This window comes from Ceratotherium simum, chromosome 1, assembly GCF_057802395.1.
Source record: "Ceratotherium simum simum isolate JZ-2026a chromosome 1, ASM5780239v1, whole genome shotgun sequence".
In the NCBI taxonomy this organism is placed as follows: domain Eukaryota; kingdom Metazoa; phylum Chordata; class Mammalia; order Perissodactyla; family Rhinocerotidae; genus Ceratotherium; species Ceratotherium simum.
The window spans coordinates 86,486,325-86,507,243 of NC_141900.1; the positions used below are offsets into that span (position 1 = coordinate 86,486,325).

The following is a 20,919-nucleotide window of genomic DNA, read 5'->3' on the forward strand; positions in this document are numbered from 1 at the left end:
ATAAATGCTTGTTAAATGGAAACATGGAAGTTGTTAATACCTTTTTTTTTGTATTTTCAAGTGTAGGAAGAGCCTTACATTTTGTCTGTGATACATATTTTTACAAATCTATAAGTAAAAAATTTTTTATTTTATAAATAAAAACACAAAGCTAAAAAAGAAACAATGATTTTAGAAAATATTGCCACATATACGAAAAAGTATTAATAACCTTGAGGGGAAAAGAGCTCTTATAACTAAAGGAGGTTTAAAAAAAAGACTAACATTTCTCTTTTTTTCTCAAACTTTGTTTTAATGGGTCTCAAAATTCTGTGACAGATTTTTGGTCAAATTGTTTCCATTAAAAAGTACTGATTTTAAAAACCAATAACTTAGCAAAAAGAGGAGGATTAGCATGGATGTTAGCTCAGGGCTGATCTTCCTCACACACACAAAAAATAAACAAAAAAAATCAAAACCAATAACTTAAAACTGCTACACAAACAAAAAACCAAATGGTCCACAAAACATTCTCCTTTCCTTCTAAAGGTTTTACAATGCATTATCATCAACCAGTATTAAACTTAAATGGCCAATTGACACAAACAGTTCTGAGGCCATCCCCCCACTCATTCAGGCTTGGGTGGCAGGTCCTGGGGGTGACATTCATTTAGCCTCCTGAGCTTTCTGGGGGGTCTTGGTGACCTCGCGGGTTCTGGCTGCCTTCTTGCGCACTGCTTTGATGACGCCCACGGCAACTGTCTGTCTCACGTCATAAACAGCAAAACGACCCAGAGGAGGATAGTCAGAGAAGCTCTCAACACACATGGGCTTGCTGGGAACCATATTAACAACGGCAGCATCACCAGATTTCAAGAATTTGGGGCCATCTTCCAGCTTCTTCCCAGAACGAAGATCAATCTTCTCTTTCAGCTCAGCAAACTTGCAAGCAATGTGAGCTGTGTGACGATCCAGCACAGGTGTGTATCCAGCACTGATTTGGCCTGGATGGTTCAGGATAATCGCTTGAGCCGTGAAGCCAGCTGCTTCCATTGGTGGGTCATTTTTGCTGTCACCAGCCACACTGCCAGGATGAACATCTTTGACAGACACGTTCTTGACACTGAAGCCCACGTTGTCCCCAGGAAGAGCTTCACTCAAAGTTTCATAGTGGATTTCAACAGGCTTTACTTAAGTTGTAACATTGCCTGGGGCAAAGGTGACCACCATGCCAGGTTTGAAAACACCAGTCTCCACTAGGCCGACAGGGACAGTACCAATACCACCAATTTTGTAGACCTCCTGAAGGGGCAGATGCAAGGGCTCGTCAGCTGGTGGCAGGATGCAATCTAGAGCCTCAAGCAGCATGGTTCTACTGGTGTTGCCATCCTTATGCACGACTTTCTATCCCTTGAATCAAGGCATGTTAGCACTCAGCTCCAACATGTTGTCACCATTCCAACCAGAAATTGCACAAATGCTACTGTGTCGGAGTTATGGCCAATTTTTAATGTAGATGCCGAATTCCTTAACAATTTCCTTGTATCTCTTCTGGCTGTAAGGTGGCTCAGTGGAATCCATTTTGTTAACATCAACAATTAGTTGTTTCACACCCAGTGCGTAAGCCAGAAGGGCATGCTCACGGGTTTGCCCATTCCTGGAGATACCTGCTTCAAAATTCACCAACACCAGCAGCAACAATCAGGACAGCACAGTCAGCCTGAGATGTGCCTGTAATCATGTTTTTGATAAAGTCTCTGTGTTCTGGGGCATCAGTGATGGTCACATAATACTTGCTGGTCTCAAATTTCCACAGGGAGATATCAATGATGATACCATGCTCAGTTCAGTTTTCAGTTTATCCAAGACCCTGGTATACTTGAAGGAGCCCTCTCCCATTTCAGCAGCCTCCTTCTCAAATTTTTCAATGGTTCTTTTGTTGATCCCACCACATTTGTAGATCAGATGGAGAGTAGTGGCAGACTTGCCTGAAACTATGTGTCCAATGTCGATGATGTTATGAGTCTTTTCCTTTTCCATTTTGGCTTAGATTTAGTGCTGGTTTTCACAACACCTGTGTTCTGGTGGAAAATCCATTGCAAAAAAGCAAGACTAATGTTTCAAAAGAAAAATAGGCAATTCCCAAAAGAAGAAACACAAAAAGCCAATAAATGTATGAAAGATACTGATCCTCTGGGTGATTTTTTTGTACCCTAAAGCAAAACAAATGTATCATTTTTCTCCCATCAGATTGGCAAAGAATAAAAAGACTGACAACTCACAGTTATCAAGGGTATGAAGAAATAAGACCTGTCATATACTGTTGGTGGGAGGATAAATTTACTCCACCTTCCCAGAGAGCAATTTGGCAATGTAAATAAAAATTTTCAGTGTATTTGCTGTTTTGACCCAGAAAGTCCACTTGGAAGGGTTTATTTTATAAAAATATTCAGGCAAGTTCAAATATATGGACAAGGTTGTAATAATAAAAATTTAAATATAAAAGAAAAGAACCTAAACAGATACCAGTATTGATACCGATATGACATGTTTACACAATGGAATATCATGAAGCCATTGAGGTCTGTGTTGACATGGAAAAACGGTCAAAAAATACTAAGTGAAAGAAGCCAGTAACATGATGGAAATGTTCTAAAATAGGATTGCGGTGATGGTTGCACAACTCTGTAAATTTACTAAAAATAATTGAACTGTATACTTAAAATGGGTGAATTTTATGGTATATGATTTCTACTTCCATCCAGTTGTTAAAGAAAAAAAAGAAAGCTGGTTACAAAATAGCATGTTGAGTACAAATCTCATTTCTGTTTGAAACACACACACCATTCCCGGAAGGATATATTCCCCAATAATAATTGTGGTTAGCCTGGTAGTGGTGGTGGTTTTCTTCTTTATACTTTTCTGAATTTCTTGCAATAATCTTTTTAATCAGGAAAAAAAAAAAGCTATTTCAAACACACCAGATAACCTATGTGTAAAGTTATCTAATAGCAACTTATTATCAACATCAAACCTCTAAATGGCCATCTTAATTTGTGCCCAGATTCTTTTTTATAATTTGTCTAAACTCATTTCTTCTGCTCTGGCATCATATTTCACCATCTTGCCCAGAACAACGCAATTGTCTTATCTTTGGAAAAATTTACACTCCAGGTAGAGCTAGAAGCAGCAGCGTTTCTACCAAGGAGAGGGGTGACTCGTGTCTTCCAGTTGGGGGCCGTTCCCTAATCACTCTGCCATGGCTCAGATGAAAATTCCCAAGGGCCCTTTCTGCTCACATTCAGTTCCCATAGCAATCTAGGGAACTGATTATGTTAATGCCTGTTCTCCAGGGCTTCTCAAAAATCTTTATTTTTAAATGAAGTCATTTTACTTTTTTCCTAGACCATTATATATGGTTCTCAAGGTGGCCTGTGGGCCATTGGTGGTCCATGAATCCTTTAGGTGGTCTCTTGAATTAACACTCAGATCTGCATGTCTAGCTTTCTGGCTTTGGCCTGAAGTTAAAATTGAAATGTCATTGAATACAATCCAGAGATGACCTCACTGGTCCCTCAGCCAGTGCAGGGCTATGCATCATCTCAGCAATTGTTTTGCAAGGGCAAGTGGGACTAGGTGGATTTGAAGATGCAAACGGACTCCTGCTCTGAGGACTCTAAGGACAAAACATCATTCTGTGAACACACTAAGACCCAGATGCTTCTTACAGGAAACCGATATGACCAACCATGACATTCACATCGGCCAGATGAAGGACAAGCTCTCAGAAAAAGGCACAGAGCCCCCGTCAAATCTGAAAAACTGTTAAAGGGTCATGAATTCTCCCCAAAGCTTTTGGGATCCACATAAATTTGGCAACTCAAATTGTGAGCATCATCTAACAACCCCAGAGACCGAGACTGCCAAATGTTTATTGCCAAACTAAAAGAAGAAAATTAAAAGTCTCTGAGTAACCACAGTGGTGGTGTTCAGCTATAGTTTTAGAGGAGGGCAGTGGAGTAAGAGCTCTGCTGACACGGACGGAGGCACAGAGCTTGGCCGCTACTTCCTCCCATGAAACCCAGGCCTGCGGCGATGAGCCAATTCACGTTTCAGCCTAAATCAGAAACATCACCACAAAGGAAAGGAAAGATCACACACAAATCATATCAATATAGTTTATTGAATGACTAGATCAACCTATCAGGAAAACAGCTGACTTTTTTCCTACAATCTAATTAAAAGTTTGTAACTCTCATTCCTCAAGTGATACCTCATTAGGTGTTCATTAAGAAACAAAACAAACTCAGAAACCCTGGAGCACCTGTCTTCAAGATAGGTCACTAGACACAGACACTGGAAATATGGAAATACATATGGTGAGGAGCAGAAGTTTCAGTCCCTAAATTTCCATCGCCTTCTGTCCAGGCAGAGGTGGAAAACTTTCGGTGGAGTCTCAGGTAATAAGAAGGGAAGCCAATAGCCAAGAGAAAGTTACATTTTTGTTGGTAAATTCGAGGCATCACCAAGGGAGAGCATGGCTGCACCTACCCAGAGGGGGCAGCGCAGAGTAGAGTGGCTGAACAAACTTGCTCTGGAGCCACAACTTTTGGGCTGGATCCTGGCTTCTCAACCTTCTTGGTGAATCAAAGCAAGTTGCCTAATTTCCCTCAGTCTCCTCACCTGAAAATGGGGGTGCCTAACTCATAGGAGGACTGTTGTGATAATTAAATGAGTCAAGACTTAAAGAATCTGGGAACACTGCCAAACGTATAGTAAGCTCTCCATAATATTTGCTAGTATTATTATCTTGACATTTTCAAGATTTGAAACAAAAGAGAAAAATAACTCACTCTCAGATGGGGATGGTGTGCAACCTGTATTTGATGAATTCTGAAGGCTCCTTTGAGGCTAGGGGACCGTGAAAACAGGCCCGGCCGACTGCAGACAGCCAGGGTAACAAGGCTCCTAACAGCTCTCGGGGTGCCTCCTGCAGAGGGTAATCTAAAAATCTCAGTGCTGTGAATGCCTCTCCTACAAAAGCAGGATGTACCAGGGGATAAAAGATAACAAGGTTTCCGGGTCCCCAGAATGGCAGAGCAGTGTTGAGCGGCCACCACAATGTGCATTACATCCCAGACTTCAGTCTTCACAGGTTCAAGTCATTTATCCACACACCCTTATTAACAGCCACTGTCATATAGTCTTGGAACTTATAGTCAAAATAATTTCAACTCATTTAAAAAAGAGTCCATCAGTCAATAGCATTTAATAAGTGACCTCTGTTTGCCCCACATTTTACCAAGTGCCTCAGGATGTTACACAGGTGGAGAGAATTTGCTTTTGCGCTCAGAACAAAAAGGATCAGCATCAGAGAGTGAGACCATAAGGGGACTGCGGGGTGACACATATAGTTTTGTAAACACTCATAAAATCATGCACTGAATCCTGTTCTGTCAGAATTCAAAGCTGACAAATTTCCACCATTACATATTTTATGCTATAACTGACCTGTGTACCAATTTAAGGACACCGTAAAAACAATTTCAATAATTACTACAATTCTAGGAAAAGATTATTACCCAAATGTATTCTGAACACTCTGGAAGCACAGCATGTCTTATTACTTTTATAGGAAAAATATCTGTTATTCAAAAAATTAATTGAACTGCATATAATCATGTCATCATGCCCACATAATTAAACTGATGAATTATAATCCACGTTTCTGATGTTTCTTGAAAAAAAAGAAAAGTATTATGAGAGTTACATCTTTGAAAGAATTGTGAAGAAAATAAACATACATTAAAGACACTGAGAACATTTTGGAACTTGGGGAAGAAAGGTTCTTAATGATTATCCTCAGAGCAGAGAAAGGGAGTCATAGATTTAAATCTAGGTGGACAGACATTAATTATCCCCACTAAAAAAGTCAGATAACATAAAAGAGAGAATCTATAACCAATATATAACATGACAGAAACCAAAACCAACACAAGAAAAATTACCTACATATTTCTTCCTAGCCTAGGACTCTGATTTCACTTATATTCCACAAGGGAATTAGAGAAAAGAAGGTTTTATTTTGTTCTGTGTTCTTGGTGAGTAGCCTAAAGTCTTAAGAATTTCTGTCTAATCTAAATAGCACCACAGGAAAAATCCCTCAGCAACTAATGAACATTATTTGTTCTCTTCTAATTCTGATTTACACCAAGTCCAATGTGATTGTGCTTGTTCTGATTTTCTACTAAAGGTAAAAAATAAAATTACTTTTAGGCCATTTGAATCATTCTACTGCCTTTCAGTAGATTAAACCCGATGTTATTGCAGCCCAAGATGTTCTTTTGTTTTCAAATAAGTAGTGTAGCTTTCCCTTCCCTCCCTCCCCACTTCTTGCTTCCTTGCTTCTCTCCTTCCTTCCCTCCTTTCGTTCTTAAATACATACCCCTTTAAAGCACTGAATGTGTTATTTAGACTTTGGCCATCACTGTTCCTCAGACGGAGCTGTAGTTGTACCCCTCTATGTCTCTATGTCTTTGGACATAGACCAAGCACCTTCCATCTAGGGGGTCATGAGTTCCCAGGCAAGGATAGCTCATCAGCCTCTGAGACACTGACAAGAAAGTCCTGCTGTAATGTGTGGAAGGTGGCCATCGGTCCCTGCCTGAGCATGAAAAGAAACCTGGGCCTTCTGACTAGAGAACCAAGCTTCCTTGCCCTAAATGGAATGATTTCCTGATTCATTTATACAAAGAATACATGCCTTCCTGGGAGACGCAGCAGAAAGACATATTCTTTCAAATTACCCCAGTCCCATGTGGCTCCCCCAAATCATCTCCATAGAGAGGAAGAGAGAAGTTGGCAAATCTCAGCATATTAATAGCAAACAACACATTAATAACTATGTACTTTAATCTTCAACATTCATAATTGCACAAAGTATCACTGATCACTTAAATAATACATGTCAGTTAATCTAATAAAAAAACTAGTAAAGTAGAACATTCGAAGCAATACTCGAGCATGTAAAAACTGTCTGCAAGTGACATTTAACACACAAAGTGCAGAATCAGAATAGGTCTTTGAGGAGCAGTTATTTAAAATTCTTACCAATAGGGCAAAGCACTATGGAGAAACACACATATATATATTTAGCCTGTCACATCTTTCAGCTAAATGCACAGCAATTCTAATAGGTTTGGCTAAATTGACTTTCCATATACACACAGTAGTTTCTAACACTCTAGAGTTGTTTGGTGATGGGAATGCAGAATAGGAACAAAGGGGGACTACCATTTACTTTCAAAATAGAACTGAGTGGGCAAATCTACACTCTTTACTAGTCAACTTTGAAATGGCATAACCAGAACTTTGTTATAGAGAAAAATATTTTTTTCTTAAAAATGTATATGTGTCAAAAATGGCTGAAAAGTGTGTCCATGCTAGGGGAAAGGTGAGTGTGGAAAAATTTGCATTTTTTAAAATCTATGCTGTAAAGAAAATAAAAAGCCAGAGCATTTTGGCATTAGCAGAAGGCTGAACTAAGTTCTCAGGCAATAAATTTATAGGGAAACATGACAGGCTCCTCATTAAAGCTATGTGTACATTGGCTGAATTTTATACAAGATTCTTGAATCTTGTGGAAAATTGGGCATGGCTTGACATCTGAACAATGTCCCTGGTTTGTTTGATTTCTAAAGCATTGGAAAATGTTGCACTTTGGAAATCAAGTAGAGAAGGATAAACACACTAAAACAGGACTGGGCTGAATCTGAAAGTTCTTTTTCCATATGTCTCTATGAGATATTTATTACCTTTATTTCTCTTACAAACACAGCCCCCCATGCTAGAAATACTGTGGTACTTTTTTTTTTTTGGTGGTGAGAAAAATAGTCCCATTAAGGCAAATCTTACCCGGCAGCAGTAACCACCTAAGGACAGGCAATTTTCAGTTGGCTTTTCAGAAGCTGGTTGCCATGACAAAGAGCACAATTTATTCCTTAGTCCCTTATCACAGCTACAGATCACAGACTATAAAAATTAACAAGGCTCTTTTCCTTTTCCTGATGATTTCAGAGCTCCTCATCCTTACCTGAGGTCTTTGTTCCCCCAATTAAATGGAATGAATGTCAGTCATCTAGCAATTCAATTAATGCTGATTCAAAATTCTGGCCCAAACCAGAATCTATAATCACAACCTCCTAATCACAGCTCAGTCATGAGAATGAAAAGTAAGCAGGAAATTGCACTAATTACTCAATTAGACTAATACTGTATTTTTAAGCAAGGGCTTAAGGGGCTGTCAGCTCTGACAAAGGACCGTGGAGTCGTCCTCACCTTGTGTGCCTGTGGTGGCCCCACGGAAACTGATGTTTTCAAGTGGCCATAATTTCCACCCCTCTAACACAGATGGACCCGAGGTGGGTAATGGAAATTTACAACTGATAAACCAACCACAAATGAGGGACAGCTCTGGGAGGCTTCGATGGCTCTCAACACAGCCCCGTATAATGGACGGGGCCTTCCTGCAAGGGGCCCCATGCCCTGTGAGAAGGCAGCTGAGCACACATTACCACCTGTGCTGGCTCCAGGAAAACACAGTGAGGAACATTCAGGGAGCGTGAGAGCTGCTCTGCTAAATCTTAAACTTGAGCAATGCTCACAGGTAGCGGCCTCCACACTCACAACAGAGCAGCTGGAGTGGGTGCTCCTCAGCCAGTGGGCTCACATCAGGTGGAGGGCCTGGGGGCGGCTGAAAGCCAAGAATCATCCCTACCCCCAGGGACAGCTTCTCAGGCTGCAAAGCCTATCTGGAGAACCTTCATGAAACCAAGAACAGTGAGCAAAAAAGAACTGGTTGGGAAGAACGCACCAGATGTGACTGAGGTATTTACAAAACACAGGATATATACCAAAACAAGCTGGACCTTATTAAAATAAAACAAGAGCCTAAAAAAATGAGACTCTTTTTGGCTACTCAGTTTCAGAGATTAAATATTCTGTAAACAATAGGGAGGACACTAGAGCCTGTCATGCCTCTGGTTTTTGTAAAAATCCTTCCCCAGTTGGATGTGGGAAAGGAGCTGGAGACAGGAAGAGGGAAGAGGGCCTATCACACACATCATCGTCTTTCCTTGTCTTTCCTCTGAAAATGACCAACTTGGGCACTGCTCAGGGGTTCTAGAAGGAGAGAAAACATTTATTTGACTAAGACAGACAAAGTCTTTACTTCCAGGGTTTGCCTTGCAGGTGGCCACTGCCGAGTGAGCGGGGGTTCGGGTGGCTGGCAGGGCCCCCTGCGGGCAGGTTCTGACCGCTGCGGATACTGCGGGCGCCTGGAACCTTGGAGTCTCTTCCGGAAGCATTAGCTTGGCTCAGCCGGCCTGAAGGGAATAAGAAAGCAGGGAGCAGAACTGTAAGAATGACTCCAGGGACAATCTGCCAAGTACACTTTTAAGCTAATGAAGTCTTATGCTTACAACCACTTTTAAGCGAATGAAGTCCTATTCAGCATCTACTTTAGGCTAAAACCTACTCTTCATCCTTAAGATCAACTTGAAGGTGCGGAAGGGGGCAGGAATGAAAGGAAACCTAGATAGCTTTTCTTTCTTCCTCTCCATTATCCCCAACCAACCTAGCCTGTCCTTCCTTTCTGGTAGAAGGGTGCAGGAGCGATCAGAGAAAGAGAAGAGAGAGGAGTATGCAAAGGTAAGGTTGGAAGTGTCCCCAGAAGAAGCAGAAGGAAACAAAAACTTTCCAGGCAGGAATCTGAACGCCTTAGCTAAGCCTCCCAACTCTGTCTGAGATACACACTTCATTTGACTGATAAATTCTCTTCTCTTTCTACGGCTGTGTGTAATGCCTAATTCTTGCCACAATCTGGGATCACTTCCACTTGCACCCCCCACCCCCTGCACAGCACCTGCACACTCCCCCTCCCCCACAAATATTTTAAGAATTTGAATATATTATAAGAGATCAAGCTTTTCATCTGATAAGGTGATGTTCCAAGTTGCAAATCTCAAGCTCGACACAAAACATTATCTCTAAAGGTCAAAATATCTTACTAGGATTGTCTGCAGGACCCTGATCCTCTTCCAAGTAGTATTCTATCTTTCTTAGGTCTTCCGGGGTAAATCTCCATTTATTCTCAGCTGGTGGAGGCGGCACTTTGGGGCTGGATCGTTTCCGGGCAGAACTAGGAGGAAGGGCCTGCTGGCAAGATGCTGGCAGGGAACCCGTAATCAGTCCTTCTGGGAATTTCTGAGCTAAGACTTTTAGACCTGGGTGTGATCATAAAAAGCAGCATTAACATGGTGAGGCCAAGGCAAAACCTGGAAAGGAGCCTGCACCTCTCCTAATCTTTGGTCTCTGAGTCGAGGCCAACACAAGGACGTGAAATCTTAACTGCTTCACCATTAAGTAAATTACACCAGAAAATGTCAGTTGTTACATGGGATTCTGAGAATTCCACCAAAAATCCTTTTGCTTAAGTCTTGAGCATTAAGGCTCTGTTACAGAGCCCTAAAGCAACAGCATTATTTCAGGAATTAAAAACATGTGCTGACGGAGCTAATGGAATTTTCACGTAACTCTCGTCTCCTTTCAGCCAGCATGGTTTTCTGTCTTTCCTGAATACTCAATTCTGAGCACGAAGAGGAAAGAGGTGATGGGGGAGGGGCTGAAGGACTGTGAGTCCAAATGTCTGTCATTTAAGTCCTAAGCAGAATACAGTCCGGCTCACCTCCAGAAAGCATGAAGAGGTTTTCAAATCCCCGCTCACACATGGTGGTGGCCGCCTGGCTGGCCAGCCTCTCATCGTCGTCATACAGAATGATGATCTTGCCGTGGGCATTTTTCTAAGAGTCAGATGAGTTAAGGTTTGACTACACTGAGCTAATGCTCCTAGACTGTAAAGAAATCCTCCAGGAACTAAGAGCTGTCAACGTTCACCTGTCTGAGTTCAGGGAACATTGGACGACCCTACTCTTTACCCAGCACACCAGCAGGTACTGGATTTCTTTCTGTCATGGAAACCACACAAGCTGGTATTCTTTTCTTTTATAGACTAATACTACCATGGTCCAAGACAGCACTAGTTACACACTCTAGACGCTTTAGCTCTGTTATACTTAACAACCCTGGAAACTAACTGTTAAAATCTCAATTTCACAGATGAGGAAATAGAAAAATTTTTATGTCCAATATGTCCACTACAGCCTTATTTATAATAAATAATATGTAAGTAATATAATATAATATGTAATACAATGGTTTAGTAAATTATAGTAAATCTGAAGATGAGCTATATGACATCAAAAGTGGAGTGGGGAAATACATTGTCATATGAAGTGAAGAAAAGCAAGATACTAAATTATATATCCAGTATGATTTCTACTTTGTTAAAAAAATACATAGAAGACAGTCTGGAATAAAATATGCAAAAAATGTAATTAGAGTTGTTCCACTGGGTGATTATTGGAGATTTCAATTTTCTTTCTTTCTTTTTTTTTTGGTGAGGAAGATTGCCCCTGAGCTAACATCTGTTGCCAGTTTTCCTCTTTTTGCTAAGGAAGATTAGCCTGAGCTAACATCTGTGCCCATCTTCCTCTATTTTGTATGTGGGACCCCCCCCACAGCACGGCTTGATAAGCAGTACGTAGGTCCACGCCCAGGATCCAAACCCACGAACCTCAGGCCGCTGAAGTGCAGAGTGTGAACTTAACCAGTCACTACGCCACTGGGCTGGCCCCTCAATTTTCTTTTTTATGTTTTTCAGTATTTAAATTATTTTCTTGTATGACTATTATGAGCAAAAAAATTAAAATCTTAAGAAGAAAAAAGTTAAAATAGAAGGAAAGGGCCGGCCCTGTGGCTTAGCGGTTAAGTGCGTGCTCTCTGATGCTGGCGGCCCGGGTTCGGATCCCGGGCGCACACCGACACACCGCTTCTCCGGCCACGCTGAGGCCGTGTCCCACATACAGCAACTAGAAGGATGTGCAACTATGACATACAACTATCTACTGGGGCTTTGGGGTGAAAATAAATAAATAAATCTTTAAAAAAAAAAAAAAAAAAAAAAGAAGGAAAAAAATTAAGTTCTTTAAGTTTTAACTTGGGAAAGCTTTCTAGGGGAAAAGAAATTCTTAGGACTAACTCTCAACAGATCATAACCTTTAATGTAAATTTTTCTGGCCCACTGCAATATGGCTTGGAAGCATCTGCCTTAACAGGCTACTCAGCAACAGCTAAGAATCCAAATCTTAAAATATGCTAAGTAAGCTAATTAATATCAAAGGTCCTTCACAGAGTTTTCTTACTAGGAACGTGATTCATGATAAGTTTGATTCTTATAATCCTCATAACCTCAACTCCTTAAAATACAACAAAGGATACATATTCAAGAATATCATTTGAATAAGGGTTCATTGTTCTAGACAGAGTTGCAATTGGGTAACTGTAAGCTGCAAAGAGAAGAAAAAGTTTAGGAAGTTTGTAGCTCTCTTAGTACAACTTGGCCCCAATTTCCAGCTGGTTTAAAGTCTAACTAAGAGTTAAAAGAAATATATTTTCAAAATCAATGAGCCACAAACCTACATACTTTTGTGAAAATAGAAACAGGACACTGAACAAAATAAGAAGCTTCACTTCACTGTTTCTGACATTAGCACTGGGCCCCTGAGCCATCAGAGAAGTCACCAGCCTCTCTCAGAGTATTATGATAGAGCCAACTCATAGGTTCCCGTAATGGATCCAGCTAATGGTTTTCTTAACTGCTAACCATGGGATGTGGTTCAAGCCTGCCTGGACTCATGAGCGGGCTCTGTTCTTGGGAGTGGGACACTATAAAGCCTTCTCTCTCTCTTACCTCCAACAATGTGGCACTGCTGGTAAGAATCTCTATCTCGCACATCTAGCAGCAGGAAGGGGCAGTCGGGATAAGGTTTGTCTTTGGTGTTGGGCTCTGCTTTCTTCACTAGCCCTTTGTCTAGATCCAGTTCCCCAACACCACTGATGACGCTGCAAGTGAAAAAGTAGGTCAGCAGAAACTAGTCAGGGGTTGGTGGCTTAAAGGTCAAACGTGTTTCTTCAGAACAGTGAGAGAGTGCTCAATGGCTTTTCAAAAGACACCTGAAAGAAAAAGGAAAATGTATATAGTGTCTCAGTTCTGCCTCTGAATGCAAAATCCTATGGATCCTATTCTATCACACTGGTCCCCAAGGAGGGGATCCACGTGTCCATACTCACCTTCAGAGAGTGCATGTTAGGTCATGAGCATGGCTGAGGGGTAGGAACTGTAGAGCATGTGCTGCCTCCAGCAACAAGGGCAGCATCCAGAGAAAGAGAGGTCAACAGTCAATCCAATGGAATTTTGAGGAGTGCGAGAAAGCAGAGCAAAAGAGGAAGGAATAAGGTTGACTGGACAGGAAAAACGAAAGGTGTTTCTATGTACATTATATGTAATATAAAGTAACAACAATGTTTTAATATAGTTCATATACTTATACAGTGACCTATCCAATACAGATTTTGAACCTTAAGGTTTTCAATAGTTATCTGTACTTACTTCCATTTTATAGGTTACAGTGTTGAGATTGAAGAGGCTTTTAGATTTGGTGGCATTCATATGAGACAGAGGAAAAACCAGCATTAAAATGAGGGAGTTCACCACTGACAGTTCTGTTTCTAAGGTCACAAAATTAAAATTGGTCACCATATTAATATTATAGGCAAAATGTGGTGAAAACATGAATTGAAGGAATAAGAAGAGTAGGTGTTATGAACAACGTGGCAAGTAGTGAAATATCTGTACTGGAATAAGAAGATAATGACTTTCCTAGGCAAATATGAAGCTATATGTGCCAAATCACAGATTAGTATGTAGCAACAGTTCCTTTCCCACCACAGCAAGTCAAATTCTGCATTTAAATCCGATAAACATTATAACAATATGCTTATCGTGCATATTATGTGGAGCCAAAGGAGAAGAAAATCTATTTCATATGAAACTGCAGCCTCAATGAAAGTCTTGTTGGTCTACCTTGTTTTGAATGCAATTTTAGACTCCTTACACAAAAGTAGTTATAAAAATAATAATAGTGGTACTGATGATAGCAATTCTGTCTCTAGTAGAACTAGTTTCTCCAGGAGAACTGTTTTGCCAGTAGAAGGGATGGATATGTGCCAAAAATCAGAACTGTCTTATAATCAACAGTTAATATTTGAGAGAAAATGTTGCATCACAGTCTATGGAATAAGAAGGAGCAGCCACCTGCAGTTTGAGAAGTGACACCAAGGGTTGCTTTCATTCTCCTTCGTATCTACTTAATATCAGAGCACTATGTGTGGCACTGTTTTTCTTCTGATTCTAGACAGGGTAATTACAAGCTGCAGCCGACAGAAAAGGAGGGAGGAATCATATTCTCTGAGCCAAAAGATAGTAGTTGTAAAGCTAAGTCCTAATAGCAAACGAGTATAGGAAGGCTGAGAGGAATGGAATTGAGTGGTGAAAATGAATGCTCTCCTATCAATATACTCTTACATTAACTGACTAAGAATGCTGTGAGAAGATTCAGGAGGTGGCATTTATATAAAGAGAAAATAGAAGGGCTGGGATGAAAATGTGGGACTTCATTACTGCCGACCTGTTTCTAAGGTAATTAAATCACGGGAATTGGTATCTAGATTAACAGGAAGGTAAAGTGCAATGAAACATGAATTCGATTAGAGTACCTCTGAAGAGTCGAGCGACTGGAGTCGCCCGCTCCCACGCTATTTATGAACTGGACAGGGCTGGGTGACTGCTCCCCGGGGCTCCCTTTCCCGTTGGTCCTGGCAGTGAGTTCAGCATCAGGGTCTGAAGTCGCAGAATCGTTGTCTAAAATTTGCAAATGAATAAATAAATAAATAAGTAGTAAATTTAATCTTAGAATTTGTATTTACTTGTTAGGCAGTTCCATTGAAATTAGGTCAAGAAAAGTAAACCATATCACTGTTATTAAACTGTTCTCTAAGTTCTATTGCATACGTTCTCAAAATGTAGTCTGTGGACCCCTGGAGTCCCCAAGACCCTTTCAGGGGATCTGCAAGGTGAAAACTATTTTCATAACCGAGATGTTATCTTTTTTACTGTGTCGATATTTGCACTGATGGAACAAAAGAAATGGTGGATAACATTGCTAGCACCTTAGCAAGGGTCAGGGCAGAGGCACCAAGTTTTATTACTAATCATTGTATTTTTCACCAACACACATGCACTCACAGTTAATAAATATGACTGTCACATTTTAAAGAGTCCTTGATGAAGTAGTAATAATAATTTTATTAAATCTCACCCTAAGTACACACCTTTTTAACATTCTGTGTCATGAAATGAGGAGTCCACATACAGCAAGTTTGCCACGTACCAAAGTACCATTGTTGTCTCAAGGAACAGTATTAGCATGATTATTGCTGCTTTTGCCCTGAATACCATTTTTACTTGGAAGAAAAACTATACTTAGACTTGTGTATTTGGCAGACATTTTCTCAAAAAATGATCTAAGTGAACTTGTCATTTCAAGGAAAACAACTGATGGTATTTCTTGCAATGATTAAATTTTGAACAAAAATCAGAATTTTGAAAACTGTATTTGCCACCAGAAGCTTGACTACTTCCCTATACTTAATGACTTCTGAAAAGATAGGTGGTGAGATTAATAAATGTGATTTTTTTGATACCGTGTAATAAAATTTGTCAACATTTGGAAGATCTTCATAACTCAGTGAACCAATATTTTCCAAATGACCAATGAATGATATTATAAAATCATGCATGGGTAAGAGAGTCATTCAAAGTGCAAGACAGACCAATGGGTTTAATGTAACACACTATGAAAAGTTCATTGATATGGTTTCAGATTCCATGTTACAACTAACCTTTAAGAAGCTACCAGTTGTTAAGTTTTGGTGTAGTATCAAAGAAAAATATCCACAGTTATCTGAAAGGGGTATTAAAATATTCCTCTCTTTTCCACTATAGGTCTGTGTGAGGCCAGATTTCATATACTTTAACTCAAAGAGCATATTGCAACAGATAGAATGCAGGAGATATGAGAATCAGCCATCTGCTAAATCAGACATTAACCAGATTTACAAAAAAATGTCAAACAATGCCATTCTCAGTAAATGAAAAAAATTCTCATTTTTTTTGTTTTGGAAATATAGCTATTTTGCATAAAAATGTTATTTATGTTTGTAATGGGTTTAGTATTATTATTTTCAAGTGAAATAGTAAATAAATACTTTTTAAGTACTCAGTTTAATATTTTAATACTTTAAATAGATATAATTCACATAAACCAAAACTCTTTGAGGTCCTCAATAATTTTTAAGAGTGTGGAGGAAGATTGATACCAAAAACTTTGAGAATCTGCTGTTCTAACCAGTATAATGAGAGAAACAACAGAAAGAAGAGGCCTAGTTATTAAAGAGGATATTAAAATTTAATTTGAGTATGATATAATATACCTAGAAACTTCAAGAGAATCCTATGAGAATAAGGAAAATAAATATGTGGTTAGACAAAAAAATAAATACTAACAAACAAATTTTTTTTCCTATATACCAATTAGAAAATAACATGAAAAACATCTCATTTATAGTAACAATTGCAGATATAAAATATACTCTCCTAGAAAATAAACTTACTAAGAAATGTAAAGGACCTATAAAAACTTATAAGTCTTTTACAGGCCTTATAAAAATTTTACTTAGAGACATTAAAGAATGGAGTGACATACCTTGCATAGTCCTGACTGGGTGACCAAAAGCAAAATGATGTTAATCCTTTCCAAATTTAATTTTTAGCCTTAATACTAATCCCAATGGGATTTTTTAAAAAAAGCTTGAAAGGATTTTAAAAATGAGAAGAAAAAAATACATATATATACATAAAGAGGTAATCTGGAGAACCTGCTTTATCAAATATTAATATATATTGAAAAGGTAAATGATCAAACAATGCAGAACTACAACCAGAACAATGGAATATAATAACGAACACAGAAACAAATTCTAGAATATATATAAAAAGCTAATATATGTTAAAGGTATCATCACAAATCAGTGGGTAAAGGGAGAACTATTGAATAAATGGTGCTGAGATAATTTGTCAACTATCTAGAAAAACCAAATTTAGATAACCCCCTCACATTACATACCAAAATATATAACAGATAGATTGATGTAGGAAAAAACCAACCAAGCAAGCTAAAAGAAGAAAATATAGGCAAATAATTTATCTTATTTTTGATTTTATGTGTCTAAAATAATAAAAAAAAAACCTATAACATGAAAGGCAAATAGATTTCATGTAAAAATGCAAACCTCATATATGTCAAAAACTAAGCATAAAGAAAATTAAAAGGTGAATAACAAATTAGGAAAAATGTCTGTGACATATACAAATGAGAAAAGGTTAATATACTTATTTACAAAGAGCTTTTTACTTAACTAGTTATTTAATTGAAAAAAGATCATGCGCAGAAGGTAAAAATGCAAACAAGATCAAACTGTTAATATGGAAGGAAGTCTTCTTCCCTCTCCAGACTGCAGGCCCTCAGGCCTCCTCCCCCAAGGGAACCACCTTCACACATGTAGGTCTCCCTCCAGAAATAAAAGAACTACATACTTGTGCATACATTTTATTTCCTCCCTTTTCTACATACTTGTGCATACATTTTATTTCCTCCCTTTTCTACATATCCAGGAGAATGCCATTCATACTGCCCTACCCCTTGGTTTTCTGTTTGTTTTGTTGTTGTTTTATTTTTACTTAATAATACAGTTTGGAAATTGTTCCAAATCATCAAATAGAGATTTTTCTCATTCGTTTTCAAGGCTGTTTGGTTTCCAATGTATAAAGATATCATAATTATACAGAGCTTTTACAAATCAATAAGTAAAAAATGAAAATTCTATTAGGAAAAAAATGGGAAAGGACAAGTAATGTCCTCAAAAGAAGAAATATGTATGACCAATAAATACAAAGCTCAACCTCACTATCAGAGAAATTCAAAATAAAGCTATTAGATACTGCTTTTCATCTAACAAATTGGCAAATATTTACAAAAATGATAATTATTCAGCATTGGCTAGGATGGGGAGAAACAGGTCTTCTCATTTACTTGGTGGGAATGCAAACAGAAAAAACCATTCTGGAGATAATGTGGAATCAGCATTGAGTGTCTTAAAATGATTCCACCCTTCGACCCTCTGCAGCAATTTACCTTCAGGAAATAATCAGAACCATGCAAACATTTACGTATTTACACTGCAGCATTATTTCATACAAGTGAAAAATTAGAAAAACTGTAATGCCCAACAATAGGAGAATAACTAAATAAATTATGGTATATCCAAAGGATAGACATTATATGACAACACAACCTTTACAATTAAGCTTTTGAAGTCTATTTAATGACATGCATAATGCATGATAAAACGTTAACTGAAAACAACATAATACAACATTATATACAAAAAGTATGGATTTGGGTGGGGAGTTAGGGGGAAAATAGACCAAAATGTTAACAGGAATTATTAGTTATTTTAATTTTCTTCTTTATATATTTTTTGCAGTTTTCTATTTTCTAGAAATATACTTTTAAGTCAGGAAAAAACAATAAACATTACAAAACGAGATTTTTTTTTAATGCCTTCAAAGATAGCCAATATGCATACAGATACAATCTGTTCTACAGGCTTTCCTGTGGGAGTTATTATTCTGTGTAGAGCACTAGAAAAACACTAATATTACTCACACATTATGGTGTCCTACTTTACAAGAGCCTATTTTGCTGTGCAAATTTATCTCAGAAGAGAAAATTGCATGTGCCCATATGTTCTGGTGCTGCAATTTCAACAATGAATTAAAGGACCAAATCCAGGTACTTATATAACCAGGTTAAAATTGGGAGCGCTTGTATGAGGAGACTCAATTATCTCTGTTACAAAGAGCCCTTATTTCTCTGCCATCTGAGAGGCATCTGTCAAAGATAAATTCCTGTCTTTTTCCGATTCTCTTTATCCTCCCTAACAAAAACAAGCCCAGGGAAATGACAGTTGAGTCGCACAAACCCAGTGTTCAGACTTCCTGTGAAACTTGTCTTGCAATCAGAAGTCAAATTCCTGGCCTACATCAATGTTAACAAAACACATTCCCCTTCAATAAACAGCCACACATTGATTGTTAGTACTTCTGGATAAAATAAAGCCCTAAACTCTGTATTCTTTTTATGAGAGTGCAACTAAGAGGTTTTATTTTTGACTTGGTATTTAAGAAAGGAAATCTGGAGCCTACCTATCTTTCTAGCCTTATCTCCTACCCAGCACCTACTCCTCCCTTAGACCCGAGTGAGACTGGATTATGTGATTCCCCAAACACGCGGGGAGTTTCTTCTTCTCTATGCCTTTGCTCAGGCTGCTCCTCAGCTTGTAATAGCCTCACCCTTAATTTGCACCTGTTGAGATTCAACCCCCACTTTTAAGGCCTAGTTCAAAAGCTTTAAGAAATCCTAGCTTGGTCTTCTAACTGGAAAATACCTTTCCTTCTTCGGAATTCCCACAGCAAAGATACTGGTTGCTACCAGAGACATTTGTAAAGTATACCTTCCTTCTAGAGTTTTTGAGAAGATTAAATAAGAAACCTCATGTGAAGTACCTAGCAACATATATTCAACAAATGATGGTTTCCTTCCAGTCTTCCATTACGAATTTCTGCCATATTAGCCATATTAATAATTTTCTGTTTCTATTATCATTCTCCTCACCCAACAGACATACATGTAACTCCATGTAAGCAGAGCTGTGTTTTATTCATCTCTGTAGTCTCATAGCATCTAATTCTGTGACTTATACATATATAGGACTAAAAATATTTGTTGAAAAAAAGTAATTACTAAATTAAACACATCTGAAACATTTAAAACTACAAATGTTAGAGCCAGAAAACCAGATGGCTTTTTTAAAGAAATATGAGTTAACAGTTAAAGAACCAGATAGCATTTCTCAGAGAGTAACAATCTAATTACAAATAGATACATCAAACAGTCAAGTCCCTGGGAACACAAGAGCGCAGGGTGAGCACTTCAGTCAAATGGTCCATCCGTTATTGTCCCCACATCCTCAATTCTCATTACCTTCTAGCCTTTGAATCTCCTCAGCTGTCACTTCTAGTGTTTGATCAGATAGGGAAGCAACTTGGATGACCTGATAGAAAAAAGAATGAAATGTGTAGACGTGTGTATGTTTGTTTGTCTTTAAACAGAGGCAATTCTGTCTTTTACAAAAGACAAGGAAACATCAAACATCAAAGATCTCTTGTTTTAAGAAACTGTCAGTGTCCTCAACTGGAGACTAAATCTCAGGTCTCCTTACTTTGGGAGTGGTAATTACATTGCGGATGATCATTCCAAAAGAAAAGATTCATTTAAAGCATTACACAATAAACTTAAAAGACCGAAAGGATAATTTAGGACAAGAAACATGAATAAGAGTTTAAAACCGCTCCATGTATATTCTAGTCCCAACATAACATATTATTTCTTAAAAATGCAATACTTACAATAATAGAACTGTATCAGCAATTCTTCATGCAATGAAGAAATAAATGTAATTATGAATATATTGATGATAATGTTGTATACCTACACACAGTTTTTAAAGCACTTTTCACAACTTAGCTCATAAACCCAAGATCCACCTTGAGTTACATCAATGGAACTCTTGTTTGGGTGGCAGAGAGACACTTTGTTCATAATTTTCAAATAAAAGAAGAAAGTGACTTTCACCAAGTAACAAAATAGCCCATGGCAGAAAGACTTGGCAACAGAGCTCAGTCATAGAAGGGAGACCCCCTGGTTTACACAGAGAAAATGTCCAAACAATCCAGAGTCCAGA

General features: G+C 38.5%; 1 protein-coding gene and 1 pseudogene across 11 annotated transcripts in view; both read right to left on the reverse strand.

The window, feature by feature from the left end:
- Nucleotides 1-584: 584 nt before the first annotated feature.
- LOC101387755 (elongation factor 1-alpha 1 pseudogene) lies at nucleotides 585-2,055 on the reverse strand (annotated as a pseudogene).
- A 4,818-nt stretch (nucleotides 2,056-6,873) lies between these two features.
- CEP41 (centrosomal protein 41) overlaps nucleotides 6,874-20,919 on the reverse strand; it is a 45,564-nt gene continuing 31,518 nt past the window's right edge. For all 11 annotated transcript variants that reach the window (XM_004418677.3, XM_087430700.1, XM_087430692.1 and 8 more), the window contains 7 exons: nucleotides 20,160-20,229; nucleotides 14,713-14,857; nucleotides 12,848-12,999; nucleotides 12,376-12,443; nucleotides 10,724-10,838; nucleotides 10,047-10,262; nucleotides 6,874-9,362 (listed from right to left, as the gene is read on the reverse strand). In XM_004418677.3, the coding sequence (XP_004418734.1) occupies nucleotides 9,205-9,362; nucleotides 10,047-10,262; nucleotides 10,724-10,838; nucleotides 12,376-12,443; nucleotides 12,848-12,999; nucleotides 14,713-14,857; nucleotides 20,160-20,229 (924 nt within the window). In that variant the 3' untranslated portion in view covers nucleotides 6,874-9,204. The remainder of the gene's footprint in view (nucleotides 9,363-10,046; nucleotides 10,263-10,723; nucleotides 10,839-12,375; nucleotides 12,444-12,847; nucleotides 13,000-14,712; nucleotides 14,858-20,159; nucleotides 20,230-20,919) is intronic.